General features: G+C 40.4%; 1 protein-coding gene across 1 annotated transcript; it reads right to left on the reverse strand.

Moving 5' to 3' along the window:
• Positions 1-7973: 7973 nt before the first annotated feature.
• LOC131242473 (DEAD-box ATP-dependent RNA helicase 53-like) lies at positions 7974-20262 on the reverse strand. Its single transcript, XM_058241125.1, has 8 exons — positions 19883-20262; positions 14499-14626; positions 12932-13343; positions 12667-12765; positions 10737-10961; positions 10470-10631; positions 8912-9514; positions 7974-8399 (listed from the first exon to the last, which is right to left on the reverse strand). Exons 1-7 carry the CDS (start codon positions 20195-20197, stop codon positions 8969-8971), a joined length of 1887 nt encoding a protein of 628 aa, XP_058097108.1. The 5' UTR covers positions 20198-20262; the 3' UTR covers positions 7974-8399; positions 8912-8968.
• Between the last annotated feature and the right edge of the window lie 5165 nt (positions 20263-25427).

A 25427-nucleotide genomic window follows, 5' to 3' on the forward strand; every position in this document is an offset into this window, starting at 1 on the left:
TTTATATGCCATCCAAACCGTTCATAACGTCATTTCTATTGGGATAAACTGAAAAAACAAAAATATTAATCTGATTCAAAACTTCTGTGGCCTTATGAATATTTCAATGGTAGATGTTCAATCCTCACTATTTCTTATCATCTGGCCCACTTGAGATTTGTATTTGGCTCATTTTTACCCTCTTGTCGTAATATGATCCGTAAAAATGGATAGACAGGGTAGATTTCTCACAAACATAACAGTGGGGCCCACCTAGCTTCCTGTCTAGGACAGGCTGTCGCAGGCAATCCTGGTCCTCAAAATAAGATCTGACTAGTGGGCCACCACAAAACAAGATAAAAAGCGGTCGATCTCATACTTAGTGTTGTCTGAAACGGATTTACATTATTATATCATCAAAAAGCTGAGAAGACACATCATCAGCATTCGCGAGACCCTGGAGTACCACTCTAGTGGTAGCACTTTTAATGGTGCTCACCTCTCATACGAGCCAATACGACACACGTGTAAGAGATCAAAGCCGACCAGTTTCTAGAAAATGGACTAATTTTACTCTGGAAGATATTTGCACAAAAAGAACTGTAGAGTAAAGAGATATCAACCGACGGTCGATGTTCAAGCACATCTGTTTCCTGTAAGATAAGATGGCTGGTCTAATTTTTTACCTAAGACGTCTACGTACACGGTCCTATCTGGTGAACGGCTGGGATCTCTTACATGAATGCCATCTTTCAACGTGTGATGAGCGAGTTCATCATGGTGGGTCCCATGTGATAAGTGCACTTCGAATTTCGAAAGCAATTATTAGCTGTAGAATTATATGATCATCCACTCGGGATATGAATAATATACTTGGGTTTTTAGTTTGTAAAATCGGGTCCAATGACTAGGTGATCCAGACCGCTAATCTGGTGGGCCCTCTGTGGATGGACGACCCCTCGAAATTCTACTCGACTTAAAAATCCTGATACTTCAATTTTTTGGTTTGTAGCCTGCAAACGGACTGCAAAGACGAGAAGCAACAACAATCTGTGTTCAGATAAAAAGAGACCAAGATTGGATGGCTAAGATCTCCCTATTAAGATAATTGAGATAGATGGAGTGGGCCCATCTTTAGGCCCATTCTTTTGTCATGTGGGGCCCATGGCCTGTAGATCAATTAGGGTTAGGTTACTTGTTATCGCTTTGATCTCTCTATAAATTAAAGGACGTGTATAGAGATCTACAACTCTTTAATCAAACAATACTCCCAATCCAAAATATTATTGGAAAGGATCCAACATCGGTAGGGCCCATCACACCAACAGCCTCGATCAGTGAACTATGGGCCCCGCTTCTACGGAATAAAAACCCAATACACCGGTCGGGGATTATGTATAAAGGTAGCTAGGATGATCCATCGACCATCAGGGGTCATGCATGGCATATCCCATTTATCGTTGATCTAGACCATTGAAATGTTGGTCCATATTCTGGATGGACCATTCCTCAAAAGTTCCCGTGATTGGATAATCTATCCTTTTATGTGGCCTGAAATCGACCGTTAAGAAGAGAAATCCATCAATGGTCTCTAAATTCTTCCACTCTTGGGTATGTTTTAGGACGTATCCATCGATCGGGGACTGTTCGTATAATACCAACGGTTTGGATCACTATCCCATGGGCCTTATTTGCATCAAATGAAAACCGCACTCTACGGATCACTACTAATGCGTAAATCCATCCATACTTAGAGAAATGCGAAACTGCACTCGCTCTGGTGCACTCACGTCACACGTGTGTAAGATTGGATCAAGTTGTCAGGCGATCTTTGCTGTGTAGATTCCACGTATCTGAAATTAGTCCAAAATGGCCATCAGGTCGGCAGCACAAGTACTTGGAATTCGAACCATTTCTCAAAATTTTCTGAACCGTACATTTATTTTGTACAGGTATAGCCCACCTGATGATAGCATAGGCTGATTTTTTCAGATATAGCATTGAATACAAGGAATTCAGGATACTGTCTGACGAGCGGCTCTGATCTTGCACACGTATGCCTTTCTCGCACATGTGAGGCTTGTTCACATAGCACGGGAGATGTTTGAACTTTGTACAGATTTAATTGGGTTCCACAGATTCTCCAACTGGAACGAGTTTGTGTGTGATGGAGGTAACTATGCATATCCCATGTCTGATATTCCACACAGATTGGGAGTCCACATCATTAACACCGTGGGCATCTGAGGGTGGTCCACCTCATGAGTAGACCCACTTGGGGCCAGGTCATAGATTTGATCAGACCCAACAATGAACGGTTTGGATATTGCATTAGTTTGCTGACAATGAAAAGGCATTACACAAGCATGTAAATGTAGATCCTACGGTAAAATGTAAAATTTATTTTGTACAAAATAAACATTTTTCTCTTCTCATTATGGCCCACATGTCTGATATGTTCGACGAATAGGCCACATAAAATATCGAACTATTTAGATGATCCTAGCCATTGATCAGATGCTCTTTGCCCATTTAACATCCACCATTGGTAGGACTTTTTAACAAACGTAGATTGTTACCATCCCTCCTATCAGTGGTAAAGATCACCGTCTAGATAAGATTTTTATGATCATCCACTGTAGGGACCAGTATATGAAAGGTCTGGATATTGCTTGTGTGTAATTCCAAATGCTTGATCACTTAATTTGGATCTGCGGCAGGAATTAATAATTTAAACCATTTATATGATGGTTGTTGGGTGGCACCCAAGTGATTTAAATTAAACGGTCGAAATTATGGAACCCAAAATAGATGTATCATGGACCAAAAATTACAGTTTTTATATGATTATCTGACTAATGGATTGAAAAAGAAAAATATGTGATTACCTGCTTCAACTGCACAAGTGTCCACAAATCAGAGGCTAGGAGTGTTCAAGCAGTCTTAATTTTGGAATGTGACTTAGCAAAGGCGGGTTCCACAATTTCGTTAGTTTTATTTGAACTAACGTATGCCAGGTGTACAATTTATATAAATGCCTGCGTATCAAGAATCACATGCAGCCAGAGTATGAGCCTATTGCCCGAAACACGGGTGTGGGCAATGGAGGTAGGTAGTGGTTTTGGGTCCCTTGATTTGACGGTTATGGAATTTCGTAGAGGTGCAAGTACACCTCATTCATTCATTCATTCATCAAATAATGCTCTACTGCTTGCATCGTACTAAGTCTATTTTCGCAGGACCGGAATCCTATGCAACGCCTGTTCTAGGAAATGCGTGTAAAACACTCAGCCTTGTGGGGCCCACTCTATTGTATACGTAAAATCCACTGTGCCTACTAAGTCCTATCCTCTATTCTAAGGACCTGTGGCAAAAAATTAAAATAAAAAAATCAGGCAGATGGGCCAAGCCTAGGGGAACAAGGGGATGGATGCCAGTTTGTGTGTGGGGCCACTATAGATTGTATTCATCGAACCTGTTAATACCGGCATGAAAGGAAGATACAAAAGTCAGCTTGATCCAAATATCAAATGGCCCACACCGTGCGATATTAGAGATTTTAGGAGCAGTATACATTGTTCCCATTGATGTGGCCCATTAGAGCTTTTTCTCGGAAAGATATTATCGTGTATGGTTAAAATAATGGTTCTCACCTGATGGACGGAGTGGATTTAAATATAAGACGGGTGGGGAGACATTCGAGTAGAGAGAGAGAGAGAGAGAGTCGGTGTGATGTGGATACGAGAAGATGATGATGATGATTAGACGGTTTATCGGTGTTGAGTGAGAAGCTCATGGAGTGCGGGAATCTAACCGAGCATCCCTCTCATTAGTGGGCCATCTCCATCATTTTTCTAAAGGTTTTCAAGACCCCACTCCAAGCTGCTCTTATTCTTGGGCCCATTTCAAACCCCTTTTTTAAGTATGAAAGTTATTTCATACTCGGGCCATGCATGAGGCCCGATGCTACCGCATCAAGAATTTCTACGTGGCATCATGAACTCTTATAAACTGGCTAATTGTCGAATCTCCAGTCATTTCTTGAAATAAGACAACCAGATATTTTACCTTTTCAACCGTACAATACGTGTCCACCAATATAATAGTCAAATAATCAAATAAGCATGATTTTTGGTTCATGATACATCTACGCAATTTTTAAGTGACAGTATATCATCCAGCACAATCTTCCAGTGCATCAAATTCTCTTTTTAAGTATATCTTCTCGTAAGATAAGATGATTATGCATGTGTAAGATCTCAGCCCCTTCGACAGGTGGGACCCAACCTTGCAGATGCATTGGCCTGGCAGTTAGGATGGTCAGGTAACCAGGTGAGCCAGATCTAGATGCCGGAGCGTGGATGATGGTAGTCATGTGTGCCCCACTGCATTGTAGGGAGTGACTGCATCCCTTGCATATGTGTTTCTTGCAATTTCATAAAATAAAGAGTAGACGTGTGTGGTTGGGAGACCATGTTTGTAGGATTAGTTTGCCCAGATCAGAGGAAGCCAGACTAGGCCTGAAAATGGGTTCAGCCCTAGGAGGCCAGGCTAGAGGAGGGGCAGAACATAGTCACATGAAGGCATGTTATCAGGAGGGACCCTCTTCTAAATGTGTAAAGCCTTTCATTGAAAATGAAATAGCAGTGGTCACCTCTTGAGAAATTATGGGATTCAATTTAGGAATTTCAAAATGGAGGCAAATTCATAGGGAGAAGTATGCATATAACTGTATGTTGAGGGTATACTTCATTTTTGTTGAAACTAGAGTTTCAAAATGGAATGCCGATAGATTGTTACAAGGCGTGTCTGAATGGTAGGAAAATAAAGGAAACGAAAATTGTAGTGATAGAGGTAGAAATCTCATAGAGCTCTCGAAATAGTCATATGTATGAGAATTCGATTATGGCGTACAAGTAATGATTTCTTTTAAAATCTAATGTTTCTTTTACTATTCAAACATAATGAAACATACCATCATGAGAACAATCGTTCTTCTTCTTTTTTTATTTTCCCTTTTCCTACTATCGAAAACAGCCCCTAAAGTTTATCAAATGCCTTTTGGTGGGCTTCATCTCCCCAACTACTTTGGGAAGAATTGATTATTGTGAACGGCAGTATTTTTTTGGCATGGATTCTGATGGGTGAGTTTAACTATGTAGAAAATTCCTTTTGAAAAATTGTTAGACTCGACCATGGGCACATTGCGGCTAACCTTGTGCCTCCAAAGACTGGTTTTGCACCTGTGTTCTGATTTGCAGCAATGTGGATGTCCTACCTGACTTTTTCAATACTGTTTCCATCCATGGAGACTCGAAAAGCTAGGATTGGAATTATAACCTGGCTAATTTAGCTGTGAAATTAGTGGAATAAAGACATCTTCGGGAACAGTCACACCAAAAAAGGGGTTACTAAACAAAGATTTGAATGATCCCTAAAACAGTTTCATAATCAACCAAGGAACTCGACTCTCTTGAGAAGAAGATTGTCCAATAAGGTTATATCTTTCAAATCCAGAGATTCTGGGCTAGGATTTCAAGGGATGACCTAATCGAGGGATGCTCTAACTACTCTTGTTACCAAGGAACCACAACCATTTAAGTATAGACTGATTCCGGCCAATCAGCTTGTGAAATGTCAGCCACAAAGTTGTATTGATTTTTATTTTTAATTTTTGTCAATGGGCTCAGGCCTATCTATTCTTGGATTTGTCTCCATGAGTTAGATTTTTTTACACAAGTAGACAAAATGTTGACTATGTCCTCCTAGCTAAAGAAGCCCACTCCTTTTCCAAAATGGTGTCTTGGCTAGCTAAACTCCGCATTAAGATTTATTTGGAAAAGGTCCATGACTGTTTGCCCTAGTATTTCATCTATTCTTGCCTCAGGAAGTTGGATTTATGAAAAAAGATGGTGAAAACTTGGAATGTGTCATATTGGTTACATCATCTTGATTAATGGTTCTCTTGGTTGCCCCATCATTCCTGAAAGAGGAATTCATCAAGGTGATCCACTTTCCCTTACCCTTTTATCTGTTGGGCAGAGGTCCTTCCCTTGAGTGGGTTCTGATCAATCATCTTCTCCAGACATGGTTCGCAAATTTCTCACCTCTTTTTTGCAGACAGCTTCGTTATCTACACTAAGGCCATTGCTAGGTCTATCAAAGAGTCGCTAGACAAATTTGTTCAACTAGATGGTTAGACTGTCAGAATTGAAAAATCATCCATCCTTTTTGAGGAATCGGATGATCCTACTAAGAGGTGTGTTGTTTATCACCTTCCTATCATGCAAATCACTTGGACTATGCATCTCAACTTCCCTATGGCTGCATAACAAGATTGCCTGTTGGAAGGTCAAGCTCATGTCCCATACTGGAAGCCTTGCCCCTATCAGCTCCACCCTGACCAGCACTCCATCTATCTTAGCTCCTGCAGCAGAATCCACAAAATTGTTGTCTCATATGTTGAAAATTGTCAAAGGAATTCCTATGGAACAACTGCAGCAAGAGCAACAACGACGAATAGCATGTCAAATGGAACTCTATGTGCCTCCGCAAGGCATCAAATGGACTTGGAATCAATTCCTTGAAAAATGAACAACACCATGGAAATTTGTGGTGGAGAACCCTTTATGGACAGGCCACTTTCTGGTGCCAAGTGATGAACGACGTCTGCATGAAAAGAGGTTGGATAACCGTCGAACATCTCTACATGGAAAAGCACTCTGAAGATGCAAGATATCATCAATGCTGGTATCCACCACATTGTGGGCGCTGGTAGGAAAATTAACATGTGGTCGGAGAGATCAGTCCTTATTACCCCTCCTAGAACAGAAAGCTACTTAAGAAATTGAACTTGGTGATTCAGTTGAGGCCCCTCACCTACTGCCACAAGGATCACTTCAAACCTAGAATATCCATATAATTAAAAGACTTGGCCACCTGACATTTTAGACAGAATCATTAGCATCCATTTCTGGGGTGCTTAAACTGTTGACAAAATCATCTAGAAGTTCACTAGAGACGGGAGTATGGCCAGCATGCCCCCCCATTAAATCAGCCTTCCATCCCATGTGATGACTTTCCCTGGCCGACCTTTTGGAAGTAAGAGTATCCACCCCACATTTGCATATTCCTCGCAAGGCCTGCCATTATTGTCTGCCGACTGCTGATGATATCCATGGCCTGCCAGTCAGCTTTGCCCCATTCGCTGTCTTTGAGGAATCTACATTTCACATCCTTCACAATTCAAGGTATCTATTAGACCATCATGGACCGTTTAATGTTCTAGAGCCTCTTTTATTGGGTAATCTAACCATTGTATCCATGGCATGGAAAATAGATTGCTATAAAAGAGAAGGCCAATTTATGCTTGGATTGATCGGTTTTTTCCATGGCAAACCATGAAAATTGTTTGGCAGAACTAAGGGATACTGAGATTGATCGATTGGACTGTCCAAATGTCCCATGAAATTAGAAGCACTATAACTTATAGTGTGCTCTGAGATTCAGTTATAGTGCTCTGAGAGCACTGGATCATTTTTTGTCAATGTGACATTTTAGGAAAGCTTCTGGACAACCTAAGAACTCAATTCTTCAAAACTGAGAAAGACTTGTATGCCCTTCTCAACTTCAAATTATACATTAAAATGTGTTTGGATGTTCAATTTTAATAGAATTGCAATCATTTGATACCAATAAAGAGTACATAACGAAAGAGGGAATAACCCCACTCCACCCTTAATGAGGTACTAGCCCAAATTGTTGACAAATTTTAATTGGGAGTTTCACTGTCATTAAGAATTGAAATAGTACACTACAATTTTGGTCACTTCCTCTATAAATTGCAATTCAGTTCAATTCAGCATCTAAATGGATCCTAAATCACACTTCACAACTACCAATTACAATTCAGTTACAGAATTTCTTAATGAATATTTGATAAAACCCACATATGTATAGACACCTGAGCACACATGTGACAACATTCAGAAGCATAGTGAAAATCAATCAATTGAGCAATTGTAAGAGTTGGAATCACCTATGATATTCATGAAACAATGAGAAATTCACTGTATATCACTTTCTTTTGAAGCCACCATTTTGCAATTCAACCAATAAACAAAGCTCTCAGCAGCCGTTTTCAATCTGTAATTCAGACACTTGATATAAATGATGAACAATAGATGGGAGGATCATGATGATATAACAGCCCGAGGGGCAGAAGTCTGGAAGAGGATCTTGAGTGAGAAGCATCACCTCAACGACCAACATCCTCATCCACTGCCAAAGATATCTCTCTATTTGCGCAAATGCTGGGACTCGCAAAATGCAAAACTTCATTTTGGTGGATGCATCTAAAAGATGGAAGATACAGAGTTTGCAAAGATGCCACAGTCAACAGCCATGCTGCTCCATGAATCCTGGATACAAAAATTAAAAAATCTAACATCAATTATCTATGGTTAAGTCAACATGACATTGCAAGAGTACTTACAAATTCTGGCAATGGGCTCGATTTGGGCCAGGCCTTGGTCAGCCATCTTTTAATTGATCCAAAAGTCAGGCTGGTCATAGCCCATTTATTAATTGGGTTGGACCCATCACGCTCACAAATGGGCCTGTACCCAGACTCAGACAGAGACTAGATAACAAAATGTTGCCAAATCTGGGTCCAGGTTCAGCCAGTTTATTAGTCGGGCCAGTCTTGGAATTCAGGTTTGCCTGGCCCTAGGCCTGCCCATGGCTGTTGGACACAGAAACTTGACTGGTCAGCCTGGCACATTGCCAGGTTTGCATAGTAAAGAAAGTTGAGATGTCAGGACTCAAAGAACTACAAAAGAGTACATGAGAGAACTTAGCAAAGAACTAGATCATATTCTAACATGAGGCATTGTAATATAAAAAGATTAAATGCGACAAAATTGCAAAGTACCTGACACTCAAGTCATCAAGAATCAAATTAAGCTGAGACTTTTGGCTTTCTTCGGAATCACGAGTGATCCCTAAGCGCATCGAGTATCTGCTTGAAATCATCGGTGCTGCTGTTGGAAATTCTAGAACGTCTCTTCTCCCCCATTAGATCCAGGTCATTATCATAGTTTCTTTCGGAGGTAAATGATCCCGTCTCATATTTTGAAACTGTAGATCTTGAACGCCGCCCAGAGCTATTCGAACGAGCACTTGCATTCCTAGTGAAATTGTTATTCTCAAAGTCATCATAATTGGGCAACTGGGTTCTTCCGGGTTTTGCAGAATGATTGTGCCTTGTCCCTAGATTCCTTGAATAGTGGTTCCTTCTGGAGCTTCCATAACCTTCAAAGTTTCCATCTGACTGGCTGAATGCATTAGAACGCCGGCCTCTAGTCTCACTAGTATAGCCATAGTTTTGTCCTCGAGATCCCGCAAAATTTCCAAAGCGGCGATGATCAGAATGCCCAACGCGGTCTCCTAGCGAGTCATCATGTCTCCTATAATGGCTCTCTTCCACATCCATAATCCCTGTTATGCTCCTCACGTCATCTTTGAATCTTGGCAGCTGATAATAAAATAATAGCCAGTTAGAATATGATGTCAACACTGAGGGTACGTTTGGATGAACTATTGAATTGAATTACAGTTTCTTAGTCTAATAAAGTAGAAATAACCAAATTATGATTTCTTTACCTAGCGTTCATATTGAGGCTCTAAGCTCCAAATCGCAATTGTGTTACTTCCAAGTTGGACTTCAAAGGAATACTGCGAGGGATCCTTCTCCATTATGAATACTAAAAGACACCATTCGTTTAGTCTTTTCCTCTTGATTAAACTGAATGTTTTTTATTCAATTCACTAGAACACATTCAAACTCAGGCTGAGAAACTTCACACATGTTGGTGGCTAATGACCAGTTCAAACCTTCAAGATGCCCAAGCTAATTGTGTCAAGTTTGTGCCATGGAAACAAATATTGGCTTGTCATGAAGAAAAGTAGCATAGTGAAACAAGAAAATATTCTCTTAAATTGCAAGAAATTATTCAAGCCATGGTAACCTGGTCCAGGATCACTTTGCTCTGGATCTTTACTTTTTCTTCTTCTTCTCTCTTTTCCTTTTTATTTTTTTTACTTTTCATTTGTAAATGAGACTGCTGTACATGGTTTGTAATTTTCTATAGCCTCAAAAACTAATAGGGCAATAGCTTAAACTAGATAATTAGTTCAATGAATCAGTTCACAGCTTGTTGGCATACCTATGATTTAAATTACAATTGTATCTGGTGAGGTACATGTCACTTCTCATATAAGGGCAGAACTTCAGTCTTATTAAAGAAAAAAGGCTGACTCCATGTCATATATTTGAACATGTAAAAGAATTTGGGTCTACTCTACATAACACTTGGTTTAAAGATAACTGGCACATGCATTGAGAATGAAGACAATGCAGGATGCCCTAAATCAACAAGAGTAGGACCCCTATGATGAAATTTCTCCTAAAGCAGAAGTATACAGCATACCTCTTCAAATTTGCAGCCAATATCCCGCTCAATAAACCTGACTGCACGGCGCTGACTCTCAGTGAAGATAAGAACTGCTGTTCCCTTCTTCCCCGCACGTCCCGTTCGGCCAGATCGATGAACAAAAATCTCAGATGTGTTTGGTATTTCAAAATGAACAACCTGCACAGATCTGTACTGTGAGAAGATACAGCCTACACAGAACTAGTGTTTACTAAACCATCCTAAGAGAAAAGGCAGGCATTTAAAAGTTGTGGAATGCAGTACCAGGTCAACATTAGGAATATCAAGTCCACGAGCTGCAACATCAGTGGCAACCAGAACATTGAACCGTCCATCACGAAAAGCAGTAAGAGTTCTGTCCCTTTGAAACTGCTGCATGTTTCCATGCAATGCTCGACTCCCAAGGAGACCACCCATTGATCTTGAAAGTACTTCAGCATCTTTCTTTGTTTTTGTGAAAACAATGCTTTTTCCTCCTTGCCCATATTTCTGAACATCAAAAATTTAATTCTCAAATGCTAACGAAGAAGCAGGAAATAAATCAGGTTGAAGTCCAATGAAACCATACTGCTGCTAGCTTGGTAGTATGAAAGCCATTCAGGAGTATTAGAGGGGTTTGGAACGTGGTAAGTTCGAATTGAGAGGAAAAGCTTGCATTTCAACAACAGCCTTCCACCAATATATATACATGCATGGATAGAAATGAATTAAAGGATCCCTGATTTGTAGGGACTATTTTGTAGAAGGATTTATATCTATCGACAGTTACACAAGATTCAAATGTGAATTTATCAACAGTTACACATGATTCAAATTTGAATCTATTAACAGTTACGCAAGATTCATATTTAAATCGACAGTTACGCAAGATTCAAAATTCCTAGTACTCCCAATAGAACAAAAAGAACACCAATGGGTAAAAACAAAGCTAAAAGAAGTAGAAAATGGCATCTCAAAAGAGAAGAAAACGAATGCCCTTCTTCACATCTCTTATTAGAGAACCATTCACCTGGCACACAATTCAATACATACTGAATTGCTCTGAAGCATGGAGACTTTGCTTAAAATCATAAACTCATGCCGTGGTCCTTTAGATGATTTTATAATCATTAGAAGTTAATAAATCCACAACAGGAGCCTTCATGCGCATTATTTATGATTCACTTAGTTACGTGAGGGCCTCATATTATAGACAGCATAACAACAATACATCAATAAACAAAAGAAGAAACTTGCATGATTAGAAAACTAGAGAATAAAGCCAAAACCCAAAATTTCCCTTCAAGTTCTTGAGAAAAAGGTGCCATACTTGCATCCACAACAAAGTGAAATAATTCTGAAATCCTCCAAAAGATAAGAGCAATGTTCGAATTATCTCCAATATTATCTTTATCTCCAGCTCAGCAATACCGATAACGCTGGTATATCAAAAATTCCAGGTACTAGCAATGTATCGCTAAGTATCACCAACATATCAATATCGCAAATGTAATCGTCAATATTTTCAACTATGTAAATTCTAGGTGTCGCTTGTATTGCCAACGCATCAATATCACCAATATTTTTTACTGTAAATTCTAGGTACTGCTTGTATCATAAGTATATCGACGGTATTTCAATAGTAAATTTTTATTTCAATTTTGTTTTCATGGGCACATGGTTGTATGTAGTGTTCAATTTGTCATTAATAATATTGATAACATCTCGATATTATCGATATCGCAACATGGGCGATATTGAGACTACAAACTTTCGTTTCCTTTCCAATTGTTGACGATTTCTTGGTGAAATATCATGTGTTGTTGATATTTTGCAATATCGATGGATGTTTGGATGGAAGGTTGGATGGTTAAATACACTAGATGCGATGGTTGGACTGATTTCTTACAACGGCACATGCTTTTAAGGCCCCATTAAATGGAAACTTGTTATGTATGTATTCTTTTTGCAATTTTTTTTATTTCTAAATATGCAAATATGTCCATTTTAACATCTCCTAAAGTTTCACCGAAAATTCCACTGTTTTTCCCATGTTTCCCCTCATTTCCAGTTATTAGCGATATTATCGGCGATATCGATATTGTTTCTGTATCCCTGGCCAGCGAAACTTGTAGTGATACCGATACTTCGAACACTAGATAGGAGAGCTTCAAACTTCTCAAGCAATTCTTTGCAAAAAGAGTTGTGCACTTACGGTGATCAAAGTAGGAAGAATATTTGGCTTCCTAGAAGCAGTTGAGGCAACTGAATAGAGAGAAATGCCATCAGCTAACTTTTGATCTGAATCACCAACCTAATGCCAAAAGAAGGACAAGGTAACCATCAGCAAAATTGTACCAGAAAATTTACCCTAGTAAACCAAATAGCAGTTGCTAAAAAAATAAAGACAAGACTCTCCTCAGGAGACAATATGTGAAGAGTGAAGGCAAAAAATTCAACAAGAAACATGAGTGACTCACCAGATCAATTACCAAAGGATTCCTTAAATACTTCCTTGACAGCTCATTAACCCATGAAGGCATTGTTGCTGAAAATAGCATGCATTGTTTCTTTGCAGGTAAGTAACTTAAAATACGCTCGACGTCATCTTGGAAACCAATAGCCAACATCTGGTCAGCTTCATCTAGCACAACAAACTTCACTTCCGATAGATCCAAGGCACCCCTTTCAACCAGGTCAATAATCCTGCCAGGAGTGCCAACTGCAATGTCTATACCAAACCCAAGCATACGCATTTGATTCATGATTGGCATTCCTCCGTAGAGGCAGGCACTGCTCAAATGTGGTGCAGATTCTTTGAATTCCTTTTGCACCTGGCGTGCTAGTTCACGAGTAGGCGCCAAAATCAGAGCAGAGGGAACTCTTTTTTGCCTGAAACCAGGAAAATATTTATCAAATACTCTATGAGTAAGATAGGATATACCATTAGTTACACCACTTAGGTTCATTATCAAGAGGTCAATTGAGAAAAAGGTTGCCCAATTCGACCTAACACTTCTATAAATTATCCAATATTGATCACTTACATCTTGACCATTGTATAAATTACCCACTATCGGAGTTTAACAATTAATACTTATTAACCTATTAAAATTCAAAAGTGATAATTAAACCCTCCTCTCTAATTACCAGGTAATGGTTAACAGGATCCTGTTTTCATGATAACTCGTTTGTCTAAATGTTTAGTGCTTCATGAACATTCTCTTCAATTTTGTTCATTAACACTGAAAAATTGAGAAAATGAAACTATCCATGATCAATAAAGTTTATTAGACTTTGATGACAAATCTGGCCTCCACTATCAAATATTGAAATTGCGAGTGATTGCCAAGTAGGTCACAGTTATCATCATGTGGAAATCTGAAATACCAAAAACACATACTGCCTTTCCATTTCAGAATGTAGAGGGGAGAATAATCATCTAAAAATTCACAAAAAGATCCCCATGATAATGAAGGAATTAACATACTGAAGACTTCTAATGCCAATGTTCATAATACATAGAGATCACAACAAAGGTTCTTGCTTTAAGATTTTATTTTTAAAAAACCATGAATCAAAGGTATCTTTTTAGAGACCAAAAACACAAAAAGTTCCATGTAGATGTCTACTGAAAATTTTCATCATGGATAAGGCTGTGTATCAACTCCATTCTTAAAATCAATACACTAAAAGGAAATTTTGAGGTGGAAAGTGCTTTTTAATGTATGGTAAAGTCTATCTAAAAAGTAGTAGTAGAAGAAGAAGAAAGGTGGTTGTTGTCCCATCTTATAGGTTCCAAGAAGAAACCAAAAAAATAAGGAAAAAAGTTGAAGAGAAATGAAGCATGATGACAACATAAATAGTTGATTGCAGATCGTGTATATGGACGAAATTCAGCATCATTTACCAAAATATGATGGATATATGACAGCTATAAAGATGAATAACAGAAAATATGGGTTCATTGTTAACAGAAAAGATGAATAACCATTCAATTGCAGCATAGTGACTGCTATAAGAAAAAGGTTGAGGCACACAACAAACCTGCTCTGAGTACGGTTTTTAATGATTTTGTCCAATATGGGAATACCAAAGGCCAGAGTTTTCCCAGATCCCGTAATAGCTCTTCCTATCATATCACGGCCTTGCATGGCTGGTTCCAACACTGCTCTCTGCAATGACAGAATAACATCTTGAGCAAATGTGACCTAAGAAATCAAAGTTTAATTAACTAGCAACAACTCGGTGCTTGACATGTCACAGATCTCTCAACTCTAAGCTTCAAGAATTGTCTTAAATAATAGGCATATAGCATAAAACAACGGAAGCTACTAACTTTTCTATACTTTGTTCATTCCCTGTTGGGCATTTATGCCCCTTATTATTACACAACCACATGAGGAAGGCTAAATGACTACCCAAAAAAAATCCCTGCGTTGACAACATCAACACGTGAGACAAATTAAATTACTCGGAAATTGAATTTTGCTATAGAAGCATACAAAATACAATTGAGATACACAGAAAATGTCAACCTTCCATATGAATGCATCACGTGAGATCATCTAGATTAGGAATAGTAGGAAAATAGCAAGAGAGTTCAAATTTCCATGTGCTTCATGTGCTGCGATGTTAAATAGCAGTTTGAACCCAGTATTACTTACAACCAGGTAACTTACTGGCAGAATTGGTAGTTGGCTGATCACTTGCCAAGGGTTGGGCTTTGGATAGGAATGAAGAGCAGGATTTATCAGGACAATTCCAATTAGCTGCGACAAGGCTATGATGATGATAAGGACACATTATGCTTCCCATGCATCCTGCAACAAGGCTATGATGATGATAAGGACACATGATGCTTCCCATGCATCTGTGTGTCCATTGTCAGTTAGAAACGCATTGCCCTTGAAAATACCTTAGTTTCCTGCTTCCACATTCTACTTGTATTTGCTTAACTATTATAGTGAATGTGTAAAGAAATGTTTCTTGTATCCATTTCTCACATCAGTTTCAATCTCAATTTCTGTTTTCCTACCAAGTTACTCCAAAACAGTTACATAATAGTCAAAATGGCCTTAAGTAACGTAACAGTGGTAACCACTACGCGTTACAAAAAAATTGAGCCATAATCAGTGTTCGAAATATCGGTATCGCGTTACGTGTCGCACCCTTGGGATGCGGATACATATCGGTTATCGCATGGGATATATCGGTTGCATCGCATAATGCATCGCTGTTGTTGGAAACATGGGGAAATTGGTTGAATTTTTCAATGAAACTTGATTGTTAAAAAAGACATCAATACACACTTATAAATCAAAACATTACAAAAAATAAGTGCACATAATAGGTTTTCTTTGTATGGGGTCCTAATCTATGTGTTGTCTAACTGGATTGATGCAAGTATATTCAAAGTCTATTCATATAATTTATAAATGTAAGAAAATGTGTGGAAACATAAGCAATACATTCAAAAGCAAAAGAAGAATTACTAGATCAAGTTACATACATGTTTGATTTTATGTTTGGACACAAATATTGCAACCAATTTGCGAGAAAGGGAGAAATTTTGATTTCTTTAATTTTCCACAACTCAGCCCATCTCCTCCAAATCTCAAAATTGAAGCTCCCAATCCATGATGTTTAATGCAAAACATGAAAAATCATGGATTTGTAACAATTTGACACTAATTTAACATGATTTACAGAAGAAGAAGAAAAAAAAAAAGGATTGAAAATCGAAAAATGCTCACCAGATGGAACATGTGAGATATATCCCACTACTTGTGAGTTTCGTATTGCACAAGTGGGATACAAGATATATCGTGGGAGGCATCGGCTAATATCGTCGATATTTAAAACACTGCCCGTAATGGCCTCGTAATGACCTGTAACAGGCCGTAATATATATATATATATGAGACACTCAAGTCCAACTAGTTGGACTATACCTTAGGCACAGTTTAGATTTTGTTAAATTTAAATTAATGCTAATAAATATTAGGTAGGAGAAGTGTTCGAAGTATCGGTATTGCTACAAGTTTTGCTAACCCAGGGATATGGAAACAATATCGATATCGCCGATAATATCGTTGATAACTGGAAATGTGGGAAAACATGGAAAAACGGTAGAATTTTCAATGAAACTTCAGGATATGCTAAAATACACATATTTGCATAGTTAGGAATAAAAAGTTTGGCAAAAGAATTTATACACAACAAGTTTCCATTTAATGAGGGCTTAAAAACATGTGTAGTTGTAAGAAACAATCTAACCATCCAATAATTTATCAATATTGCAGAATATCAGCAACTCATGATATTTTGCCAAAAAATCATCAACAACTGGATAACAATAATATTGATATATTATCAATATTAGCAATGACAAATTGAAAACTACATACAACAATGTGCTCATAAAAAATAAAATAGAATTTTTTTTTAACAAATAAACTTTTTGTGATATCTTAGCGATATTATTGAAATATCGTTAATACACTTGTGATGCAAGCGTCACCTAGAATTTACGTAATCGAAAATATTGACGATATCAATACATTAGCAATATAAGCGACACCTAGAATTTACACAATTGAAAATATTGGCGATATCAATACATTGGCGATACTTAGCAATACCACTGGTGTTATCGGTATCGCTACTGTTCGACGTTGTTTTCTCACATATAGTATATGCGGGCGTACCAGAATTGGATTTGCGGCTCCAATTCAAACTGAACAACAACGACCCCAAGCGTTGAGGTAGGCAGATAAGTAGTGTATGACCGAGATCGGTCACTTATTCAGCCACTCGCTTGATGTGTAAATTGGATCAAGCGATTTTTAGAGGGTGAGGTTCGCCCTCTGATGATGGGTTACTCATTTGCCTTCCGTACGAGAGAACTTTTCAATACAAATTAAAATAAATGAGAAAGAAATCCTTATAATCAACCATTGTGAACCGTTGAATGACACATTTCCGATGATTGAACTAAGTCCAGCGAGCATAGATTCAAATTACAGTTAAAGATTAGATTACTGTTACGGATTATGCTAAGGAACGTAAATCAGCAGACTTAGAAAGTAAAGATTGCGCTAAAAATGTAAATTTACTGGATAGAGAAAGTAACGTGTTACACTAGGAAATGTAAATTAACATGATAATTGATAAGATAAGTTACAGATAATGTTGGGTTTGTTTGGTTTGGTATGAGACGATTTGCTTTATTGTATTCCTGCTCTTTTTATAGCTTGGTCCGAATGTTCTGGATCCTTCCTATGTTCCGACGGTTATGGTAACCTCTCTCCACTACGCAGCTTCTAGATGTTTCCCACGTTCTATTTAATTCGCTTCCCCTTGCACTATTTGTTACGCGACCGCTCGAACTCAATCGCCTATACTCATGTGGTCATTTGAGCTCGGTCGCTTCTCCTCCCAACTGCTATAATGATACATGGCATCGACTGATATGCCGTGACTCCACTTCATGAGGCATCACCATACATATCTACAAGCAAATCTCTGAGCACGACATGCGCACCCGTACATATCACACACATAACCCGCGCTAATTGGTTGCAACAGGCTATGGTCGAAGTGGGCCGAACAGCTACCAATGTTATCGGTATCGCCAAGCTGGGTAGGAGTTATTTCATGACTTGAAAAATAACACCATATATGCTTACATTTATTATTACCTTTACAACACCATTTTTTCAATTCTTTTATTTATTACTGACAATAACATTAATTAATCACTAGTAACCGAAGTGGTTGGAAGGTCCAATAAGTTGGACTTGAGAATCTCTCTCTCTCTCTCTCTCTCTCTCTCTCTCTCTCTCTCTCTCTCTCTCCATATATATATGTGTGTGTGTGGGAAATGGTACTATAAGGTCGACCTCATGGGATACTATAAGGTCGACCTCATGGGAGCTTCCCATGAGGTCGAGCTCTATGGCCTCACCGTGATGTGTGATGGGCATCCACACCGTGCATTTGGTAGGTCCCTTCTAGGTTATGGGATGGGCCAAAATCAGCCATATCCAGAACTTAGGTGGGCCACACCATCTGAAACCATGGAAAATAATGATTAAAACAACTAAAAGCACTTAGTAGGCCCCACCTGAGTTTTGGAATGGCCTAAAATTTGGTGTGACCCCTCATCCAAGTGGGACACACACAATGGATGGGTTGGATGTCTAAACCACATCTCACTGGGCTCTCTATACAATCAGGAAGGTTTCAATGGGCGAGCATCCACTCTCAATCATTGTCTGTGGTGCGGGCCACCTAAGTCATGGATTGGCCTGAGTTTTAGGCCCATGGCTCACCATGCAAGGGTGCATCTGATTGATGGGATCACAGTGGCTCCCATGAGGTTGACTTCATAGTACCATTTCCCCACCCGTGCACACACGCCCACACCCACATGCCCACACACACACACACACACACACACACACAGCCACCATTACCGTTATGGAATACCTTGCTAGCTACCATGTGAGTGTCGCTTTGGTGTTCTAACTCATCTAAGCAGCTCAAGTTGAGCATTACCACACATGGTTAGGATCTTGTCAATAGCATAAAAGGACAACAATGTCCTTCCTACATGGGTAAGCATAAGTTAAAGAGCTGTGTCCCAAGATAAGTCTGTCAATGGGCAGAGCTGGCAAGTCCAGCTCTCGGGCCTAGCCAGCCACAGCCCACAGGTCAGGCTTGGGCCTGATTTTCAAGCCCAACAAGTAAACAAGCTCAACATGGACCTAGACTTAACAACATTTTCAATTGGCACCCAGCCTGAATCCAGGCCCATTTATGGAAGCCATGGGCTAGTACTGGACCTAAATTCATGCCTGTTAGGTGGGCCTTGACCTAAATTTTGGGACTAAAAATTAAACAGGCCAGGCTCATGCCAACCTCACGCAGGCCAAGCATGGCCAGTCGACACCCCTATCCACAACCCATCAAGTATACGTAGGGATTTATGTGGCTTAACTAGGCAATTCTCAGTCATAAACACCTCATGCACATGCTACCTATCGACATCATGGAAAACAGGTAGCTGTGAGCTTAACTTGGACCAGCAACTCCTCCGTGGATTTTGAACGCCAGTGGCCTGGGACATGAGACCAGACAGCCTTTTTGAAGGTCCGCATTGACTACACGAATGTCCTAGTGTACAGCAAACACCTGCAAGCGTAAGATCCACCATACTCCACTAGAGTATCCGATAATTCCTCTATTAACCCTATTAGCTCAAGAACAGTGTTCGATTTCAAAAACAAAACAAAAAAAAAAAAAAAATCCAATTTAAGAGAGAATTCCCTAATTCAAAATTTAAATATCCATAACAATATACATCTTTTTGAAAAAATTCAGAAATTGAAAGACTGGCTTGAGAGAGAGTGAGAGAGAGAGAGGACCTGAATCGGGAAGAGCTCAGTAATCCCTCGTCGCGAGAGAGAGGTGACGATCTCCTCCGCGATGCCGAGCTTCGAGATGTCGAGAAGGTCGCTTCTTCCGGGAGCAGCATCAAGGCGGCTCGTTTTAGCGGGGACGGCGAAGTCGACAGTGGATGCGGCAGAAGGGGAGATGGACCGAAGGGCGATGGGATTAGGTCTGCTGGAGATGGAAATGGAGATTGGGGAGAAACTAAGGAGGAGAGAGGAGGAATTAGGGTTTTTGAGGAGAAAGGCAGTCGAAGGGAGTGAAGAGACGAGGAGGCTCGTTACTGCCATTGCGAGAAATGAAGAAATAATGGAAAGAGAGAAGGGGATTTGATTTATAAGGCTTCAAACGTCTAGCGCCAACAGGAGATATCTTCGTCTATCATGCCCGCATGCGTGTACAAGGAAGATCATGTAAACGCTCACAGTGCTTGGGTGGCTGACACGTGCAATATCCAAGCCGTCCAACAGGTAGATCTTATTTTCTAGATTTTATGGAAAATTTTAAAAAATTAATCTCATCATTTGGGTCCATGATGTTTGAAATAGTTTGACAGACTTAATAATTAATATAAAAAAATCCAGCAAGGTTGCTTCAGCCGTACATTTCTGTTGTGAATTGTAGCCTACCTAAGAGGTGGACTAACTTGATCTTTCTCCAATAGTATCTAAATAGGATTATCTTTATGATGAGTGGATTGGATCTAGTATCAATGTGCCGTACTGGCACATGTTGTGGTGTCTACATAACCTAACTTGTACGCACGTGTAGGCAAAACCTCCTCGAAGGGAAGATAGAATTAGATATTTTGTTACACTTTTGTGGCATCAGTGGCTCCCACGTAGAGGTGTACACGAGCAGAGTTTAGCTCGGTAGCTCGCTTGAATTGACTCGTATCGAAGCTGAGTTTGAACTGAGTCTAATTGATTTTTGGAGCTCAAAATGAGTTCGAGCCGAGTTTGATCTTGCCCTAGCTCGACTCGGCTCAGCTCAAACTCGGCTTGACTTAGCTCGATTCGGTATAGGGTACTCTTTAAAAAAAAAAAACCCTATCCCACCTTTTCAAAAATAATCCCACCTGGCGCCTGCACGACCCTAACCCTCTCTTCCTAGTTCCTCCTTCTCTATCAATCCAGCAGTCGGCGAAGCTCCTCCCTCTCTCTCTACTCCCTCCCTCATCCTCCCTTACCCACATGGCCGCATCGATGCACGGCCTCTCTTCCTCCCTCTCTGTCAGTCTGGTTGGCAAGCTTGTAAGACCCGTGTCCTAATCCGTACTGTTCCGTTAGCTTCCGCGGTCCTTCCGGTCAAATTCCGGCAACCTTCGCACCGTATTCGGTGTTTGCGCACGATCCTAAGCCAGGTCCCGCACACCGACGTCGGCTCGATCCGAAACTTATGTCTTAGTAATCGCGTCGTCGTCGCGGTTCCAACGCCGTGACTTGCGCACCAAACCGATACCCAGGTAAGAAAATGCCGATCAGCGTTTATTCCGAAGAAACACCGCGCGTTGCGGATTTCAAGGGAATTTCTACATAATTAGTCCCACTAATTAACCATAAATGCAACCATACCTCAAAGTACTTCACCCATTCCCTCTTTTTCCAAAAGTCCACCATCTTTCCACCTCACCATCCCTCTTTTTCTCATTTTCAACCTCAACCATCCCTCTTCTCCACCAATTTCAAACTAAACCATACCCCTCATCACTCATTTCTTACAACCATCACTCCACCCATCCCTCCACCCATTATTTCTATCTCTCCCTCTCATTCTCTAGCAACTTTTCCAAATCCCATGAGAAATTTCACTCATCCAACACTCCCTCTCAACTTCAAGTGTGGCCCACCCTCTCATCTCCAATCTCAACCATTCATCTTTCATCAACCTCCATTAAAAGTGAAGGTAAGGAGCTAAGGAGTCCAAGGGAGCAAGGAGAAGGAAGATAAGGTGGGTGATTTTCCATTAATTTAAATTTTAGGGCCCACTTGTTGGTGGGACCCATTTGGATGTATGTGATTTAATCAAGAGGGCCCATAGTGGCGGGGTCCCTCTATCTCACCGTGTATCTCTCTCTCTCTATCTCTCTCTCATTCTTTCTTTGTAATGGTGTGGATCCCACCGATATGTGTTACATCTCCCCCGTCCATCTACATCAGACGGTGTGGCCCACTCTATTATAGGTGATGATCCGCACCCTCTACTGTTGGGATGGGTCCAATGCATCTTTTTATATGTGTGTGTGTATATATATATATATGTGTGTGTGTGTGTGTGTGTGTGTGTGTGTGTGTGTGTGTGTGTTTTATATAATATATGTATATAATATATAATATAATATGTACTTATATATATATATACAATATAAGATAAATATTAAATGTATATGTATATATATATATTGGTGGGCCACATTCACGTGGGACCCACCACATTTTTGTGAATATATACAAACCGTCCAGCGTCCGTTGCAACAATGGACTTTATAAAAAAAAAAAAAAGAAAGGAGTGGTGGGCCTCTCATGCAAGCCCCACCTTGATGTATAAGTCAAATCCAAGCCGTCCATCCTCTTCCTCAGATCATTTTAGGCGTTGAGCCGGAAGTTGAGATTAATCTGACAATCATACGGGCCATACCATGGGAAACAGTAACGTGTACCGTTAAAACCCGCTCTGATGTTTTTATTCGCTAAAAACATGCTATATATCGGGCTCGTTTGAATGGTCTTGAGATTTGGAAGCTAATGAACGGGATGGATTTCTCTGATGTGGGCCCCGTCTGTGGAAAACCACGGAAAATCTGTTTTCAAAAAAAAAAAAAAAGAAGAAGAAAGTAGACAGCAGCAGCAGCCGCTGCCACTGACAACGACGCAGGCAGCGCCTGCGCTGGGCGCTCTAACGGACGGACGGGCTGGGGCTGACGGCCCCAGCAGTGGACCCCACCTTGGTTCCATTCGACCATCCACACCGTGCATTTGCTAGCCGTCCACCCCAAAAATCAGCAGTAAATGGAACTTAGGTGGGCCACACCATCTGAAATCATATGAAGACATGTCTATACATATAAAAGCACTTGGTGGGGCCTACCTGAGTTTTGGATGCAAATGAAAATTTATTTGGACCCTTGAAGCTGTGAGACTCACACAATGAATGGACTGGATTTGTGAACCACATTTCAGTGGGTCCCACATCCACCCCAGGTCCTGGTGACCTTATTAACAGGTTGGACGTCAACGAGCAGCATGGTGGGCTCCCTGCCCACGCAAATTAGATGGCAAATAAACATGCAGTGGGCCCCAATTCAGTGGGCCCTCCTCTGGTCCTCACGACCTGTGAATAGTTTGGATGGTAAGCAAATAAACAGTGCAGTGGGCCATTGTGAAATATATATATATATATATATATATATATATATATATATATATATATATATATATATATATATATATATGTATAAAATAAATAAATGAATAAATATTACAGTGGGTAATAAATATTACAGTGGGCCCTATCACATGACCTTATGAATAGATTGGACGATAAATAAATATTACAGTGGGCTCCATCCTGGTCCACATGACCCTATGAATAGTTGGTTGGAGAATAAACATTATAATGGGCCTTAAGTTGGGTGGAAAATAAACATCATATTGGGCCTTAGGCTGGGTGGAAAATGAGCATTTTGGTGGGCCCCACTTATGTAAGTATTGTAAACCATACCCTCTATTAGTGTGGGCTCCATCATAATGTATGTGTTTCATCCCACTGTCCAACTGTTTTTGAAGATAATTTAAGGCCCATTATGGAGGCCCATCTTCATGCATTAGTGGTCCTTGTCGAGGCCCACCTTAATTTGTATTAGGTCCATCTTATGAGGCCCATTGAGGCCCACCTTGATATAGATATGGGGCTCATGTATGTAGCCTATTTGATGTATTTGGGTCCTTGGGTCAAAGCCCAATTAGATGTACAAAAGGCCCATTACAATATGTGATTCATGGAAGGCCATTCCTTGGGAGCGATGTTGGTTTGACGTCCACATTGATAATGTTGGTTAAATGTCCGCATTATAGCTCTCCCTAAGGCCCACTGATAGGCCCAAACTTGTGGTAAGTAGGCCGTCTAGACCCATCTCCATTATACCTAGAACCCATCTCTTATTACATGTTTAGTATAGATGCATGATTCATGATCATTCGCACCATATGTATGCCTGATGTGAGGAGTGATCGATCATAGCATATACCTTTGGATAGACTATTTATGGGCTCCCTGATAGGTGGAGTTGCCTCATATAAGTGCATGGTATATACAGGACTGTTGCATGACTGATAATGTGACTCATGCACTTGCATTTGTGTGATTGCAGTTACTGTATGCCCTAGCGACATCAGGGCCATAGCCTCCATGGACACATCGTGGATGGTCATATTGGATACCGAAATATTTGGTTCTAGCATACGCGCGCCACAGACGTCCCTGGGTGAAAATCCCTAAACCCGATGGTACCAGAGGATGACTCCAATGTCGAGACCGAGTGGATATATGAGCGCACGAGGGCCGAATACCAGGAGGCCGCGTCTCCCACTGTGTCGTGGTCGGTTGGAAAGGGGTGTGGCCTTACTCGCCCGAGGGTAGGGGGCAATACTAGGCTGAGTTTGACCAGCTCGCGAATGGGTCCGCTATCGACGTGCCGGATAGGTATTGGCAGACTATTGGTCAGGCGGATAGTGAGGTTTCTTACGCTCACTTGGACTGTGCGGCTAGGAGAGCGACAGTGCCATTTGGAGTGTATTGGACCCCGGTGATTATCCAGAATGAGAACTATACTGATACATGTTGAGGTTTGGCATGCTTGAGTTGCATCTTGCATCGCATGGCCGTGTTATGGCCGATAGCATTCATATCTTGCACCGCATAGCCTTGGTACGGCTGATTGCATTCATGTGCTCATCACCATGATTCCGCATCACTCTGACCTTGCATTTTGAGCACGTTTATATTGCGCACACACTTACACCACCCTCTAAGCTTTCCATAAGCTTATGCACGATTGATGCGTGCAGGTGACGCCAGGACGCAGTCGCAGCCATAGTCTCGCCGTGGTTGGACCGTGCAGACGAGCTTCTGGAGTTTTGTTTCTTTTATTACATTGTATTTTTCTTTTCTATCGCATTGTACTCAAAAGTTTTTGATCATAGTGGATTTTGTGGTGGTGTTCTTGTGGTTATTGTTTGTGGGTTATGCTTTTGTTATGCTCATTATGAATCAGACTGATGATTTGAAACCCTCCTTGTAGTATCCCAGGATCGGAACCTGGTGAATGGGTATCGGGATCCGAAAACGGGATTTTACGGAGGCTGTCGGCGCCGGATTCGGCGATCGGGAATTTTGTGAGCCCGGTTTCCGAGTTCGGAGCGTGACAGAAGTTGGTATCAGAGCATAACTCGGGAATAACCAAGAACAACATTACATGTCTGCTATGAATGATTAAGACCTAAGTTCGGATGGCCTAGTGAT

Source organism: Magnolia sinica, chromosome 4 (assembly GCF_029962835.1).
Source record: "Magnolia sinica isolate HGM2019 chromosome 4, MsV1, whole genome shotgun sequence".
Lineage (NCBI taxonomy): Eukaryota > Viridiplantae > Streptophyta > Magnoliopsida > Magnoliales > Magnoliaceae > Magnolia > Magnolia sinica.

What these genes read in the sequence shown, in the direction of transcription:
- LOC131242473 (XM_058241125.1), bottom strand. Translation starts at nt 20,197, where the DNA reads ATGGCAGTAACGAGCCTCCTCGTCTCTTCACTCCCTTCGACTGCCTTT. An exon ending in CTGAGCTCTTCCCGATTCAG is followed by an intron (nt 14,627 to 19,882) that starts GTCCTCTCTCTC and finishes CTGTCATTGCAG; the next exon opens with AGAGCAGTGTTGGAACCAGC. An exon ending in ATATTCCTAATGTTGACCTG is followed by an intron (nt 10,632 to 10,736) that starts GTACTGCATTCC and finishes AGATCTGTGCAG; the next exon opens with GTTGTTCATTTTGAAATACC.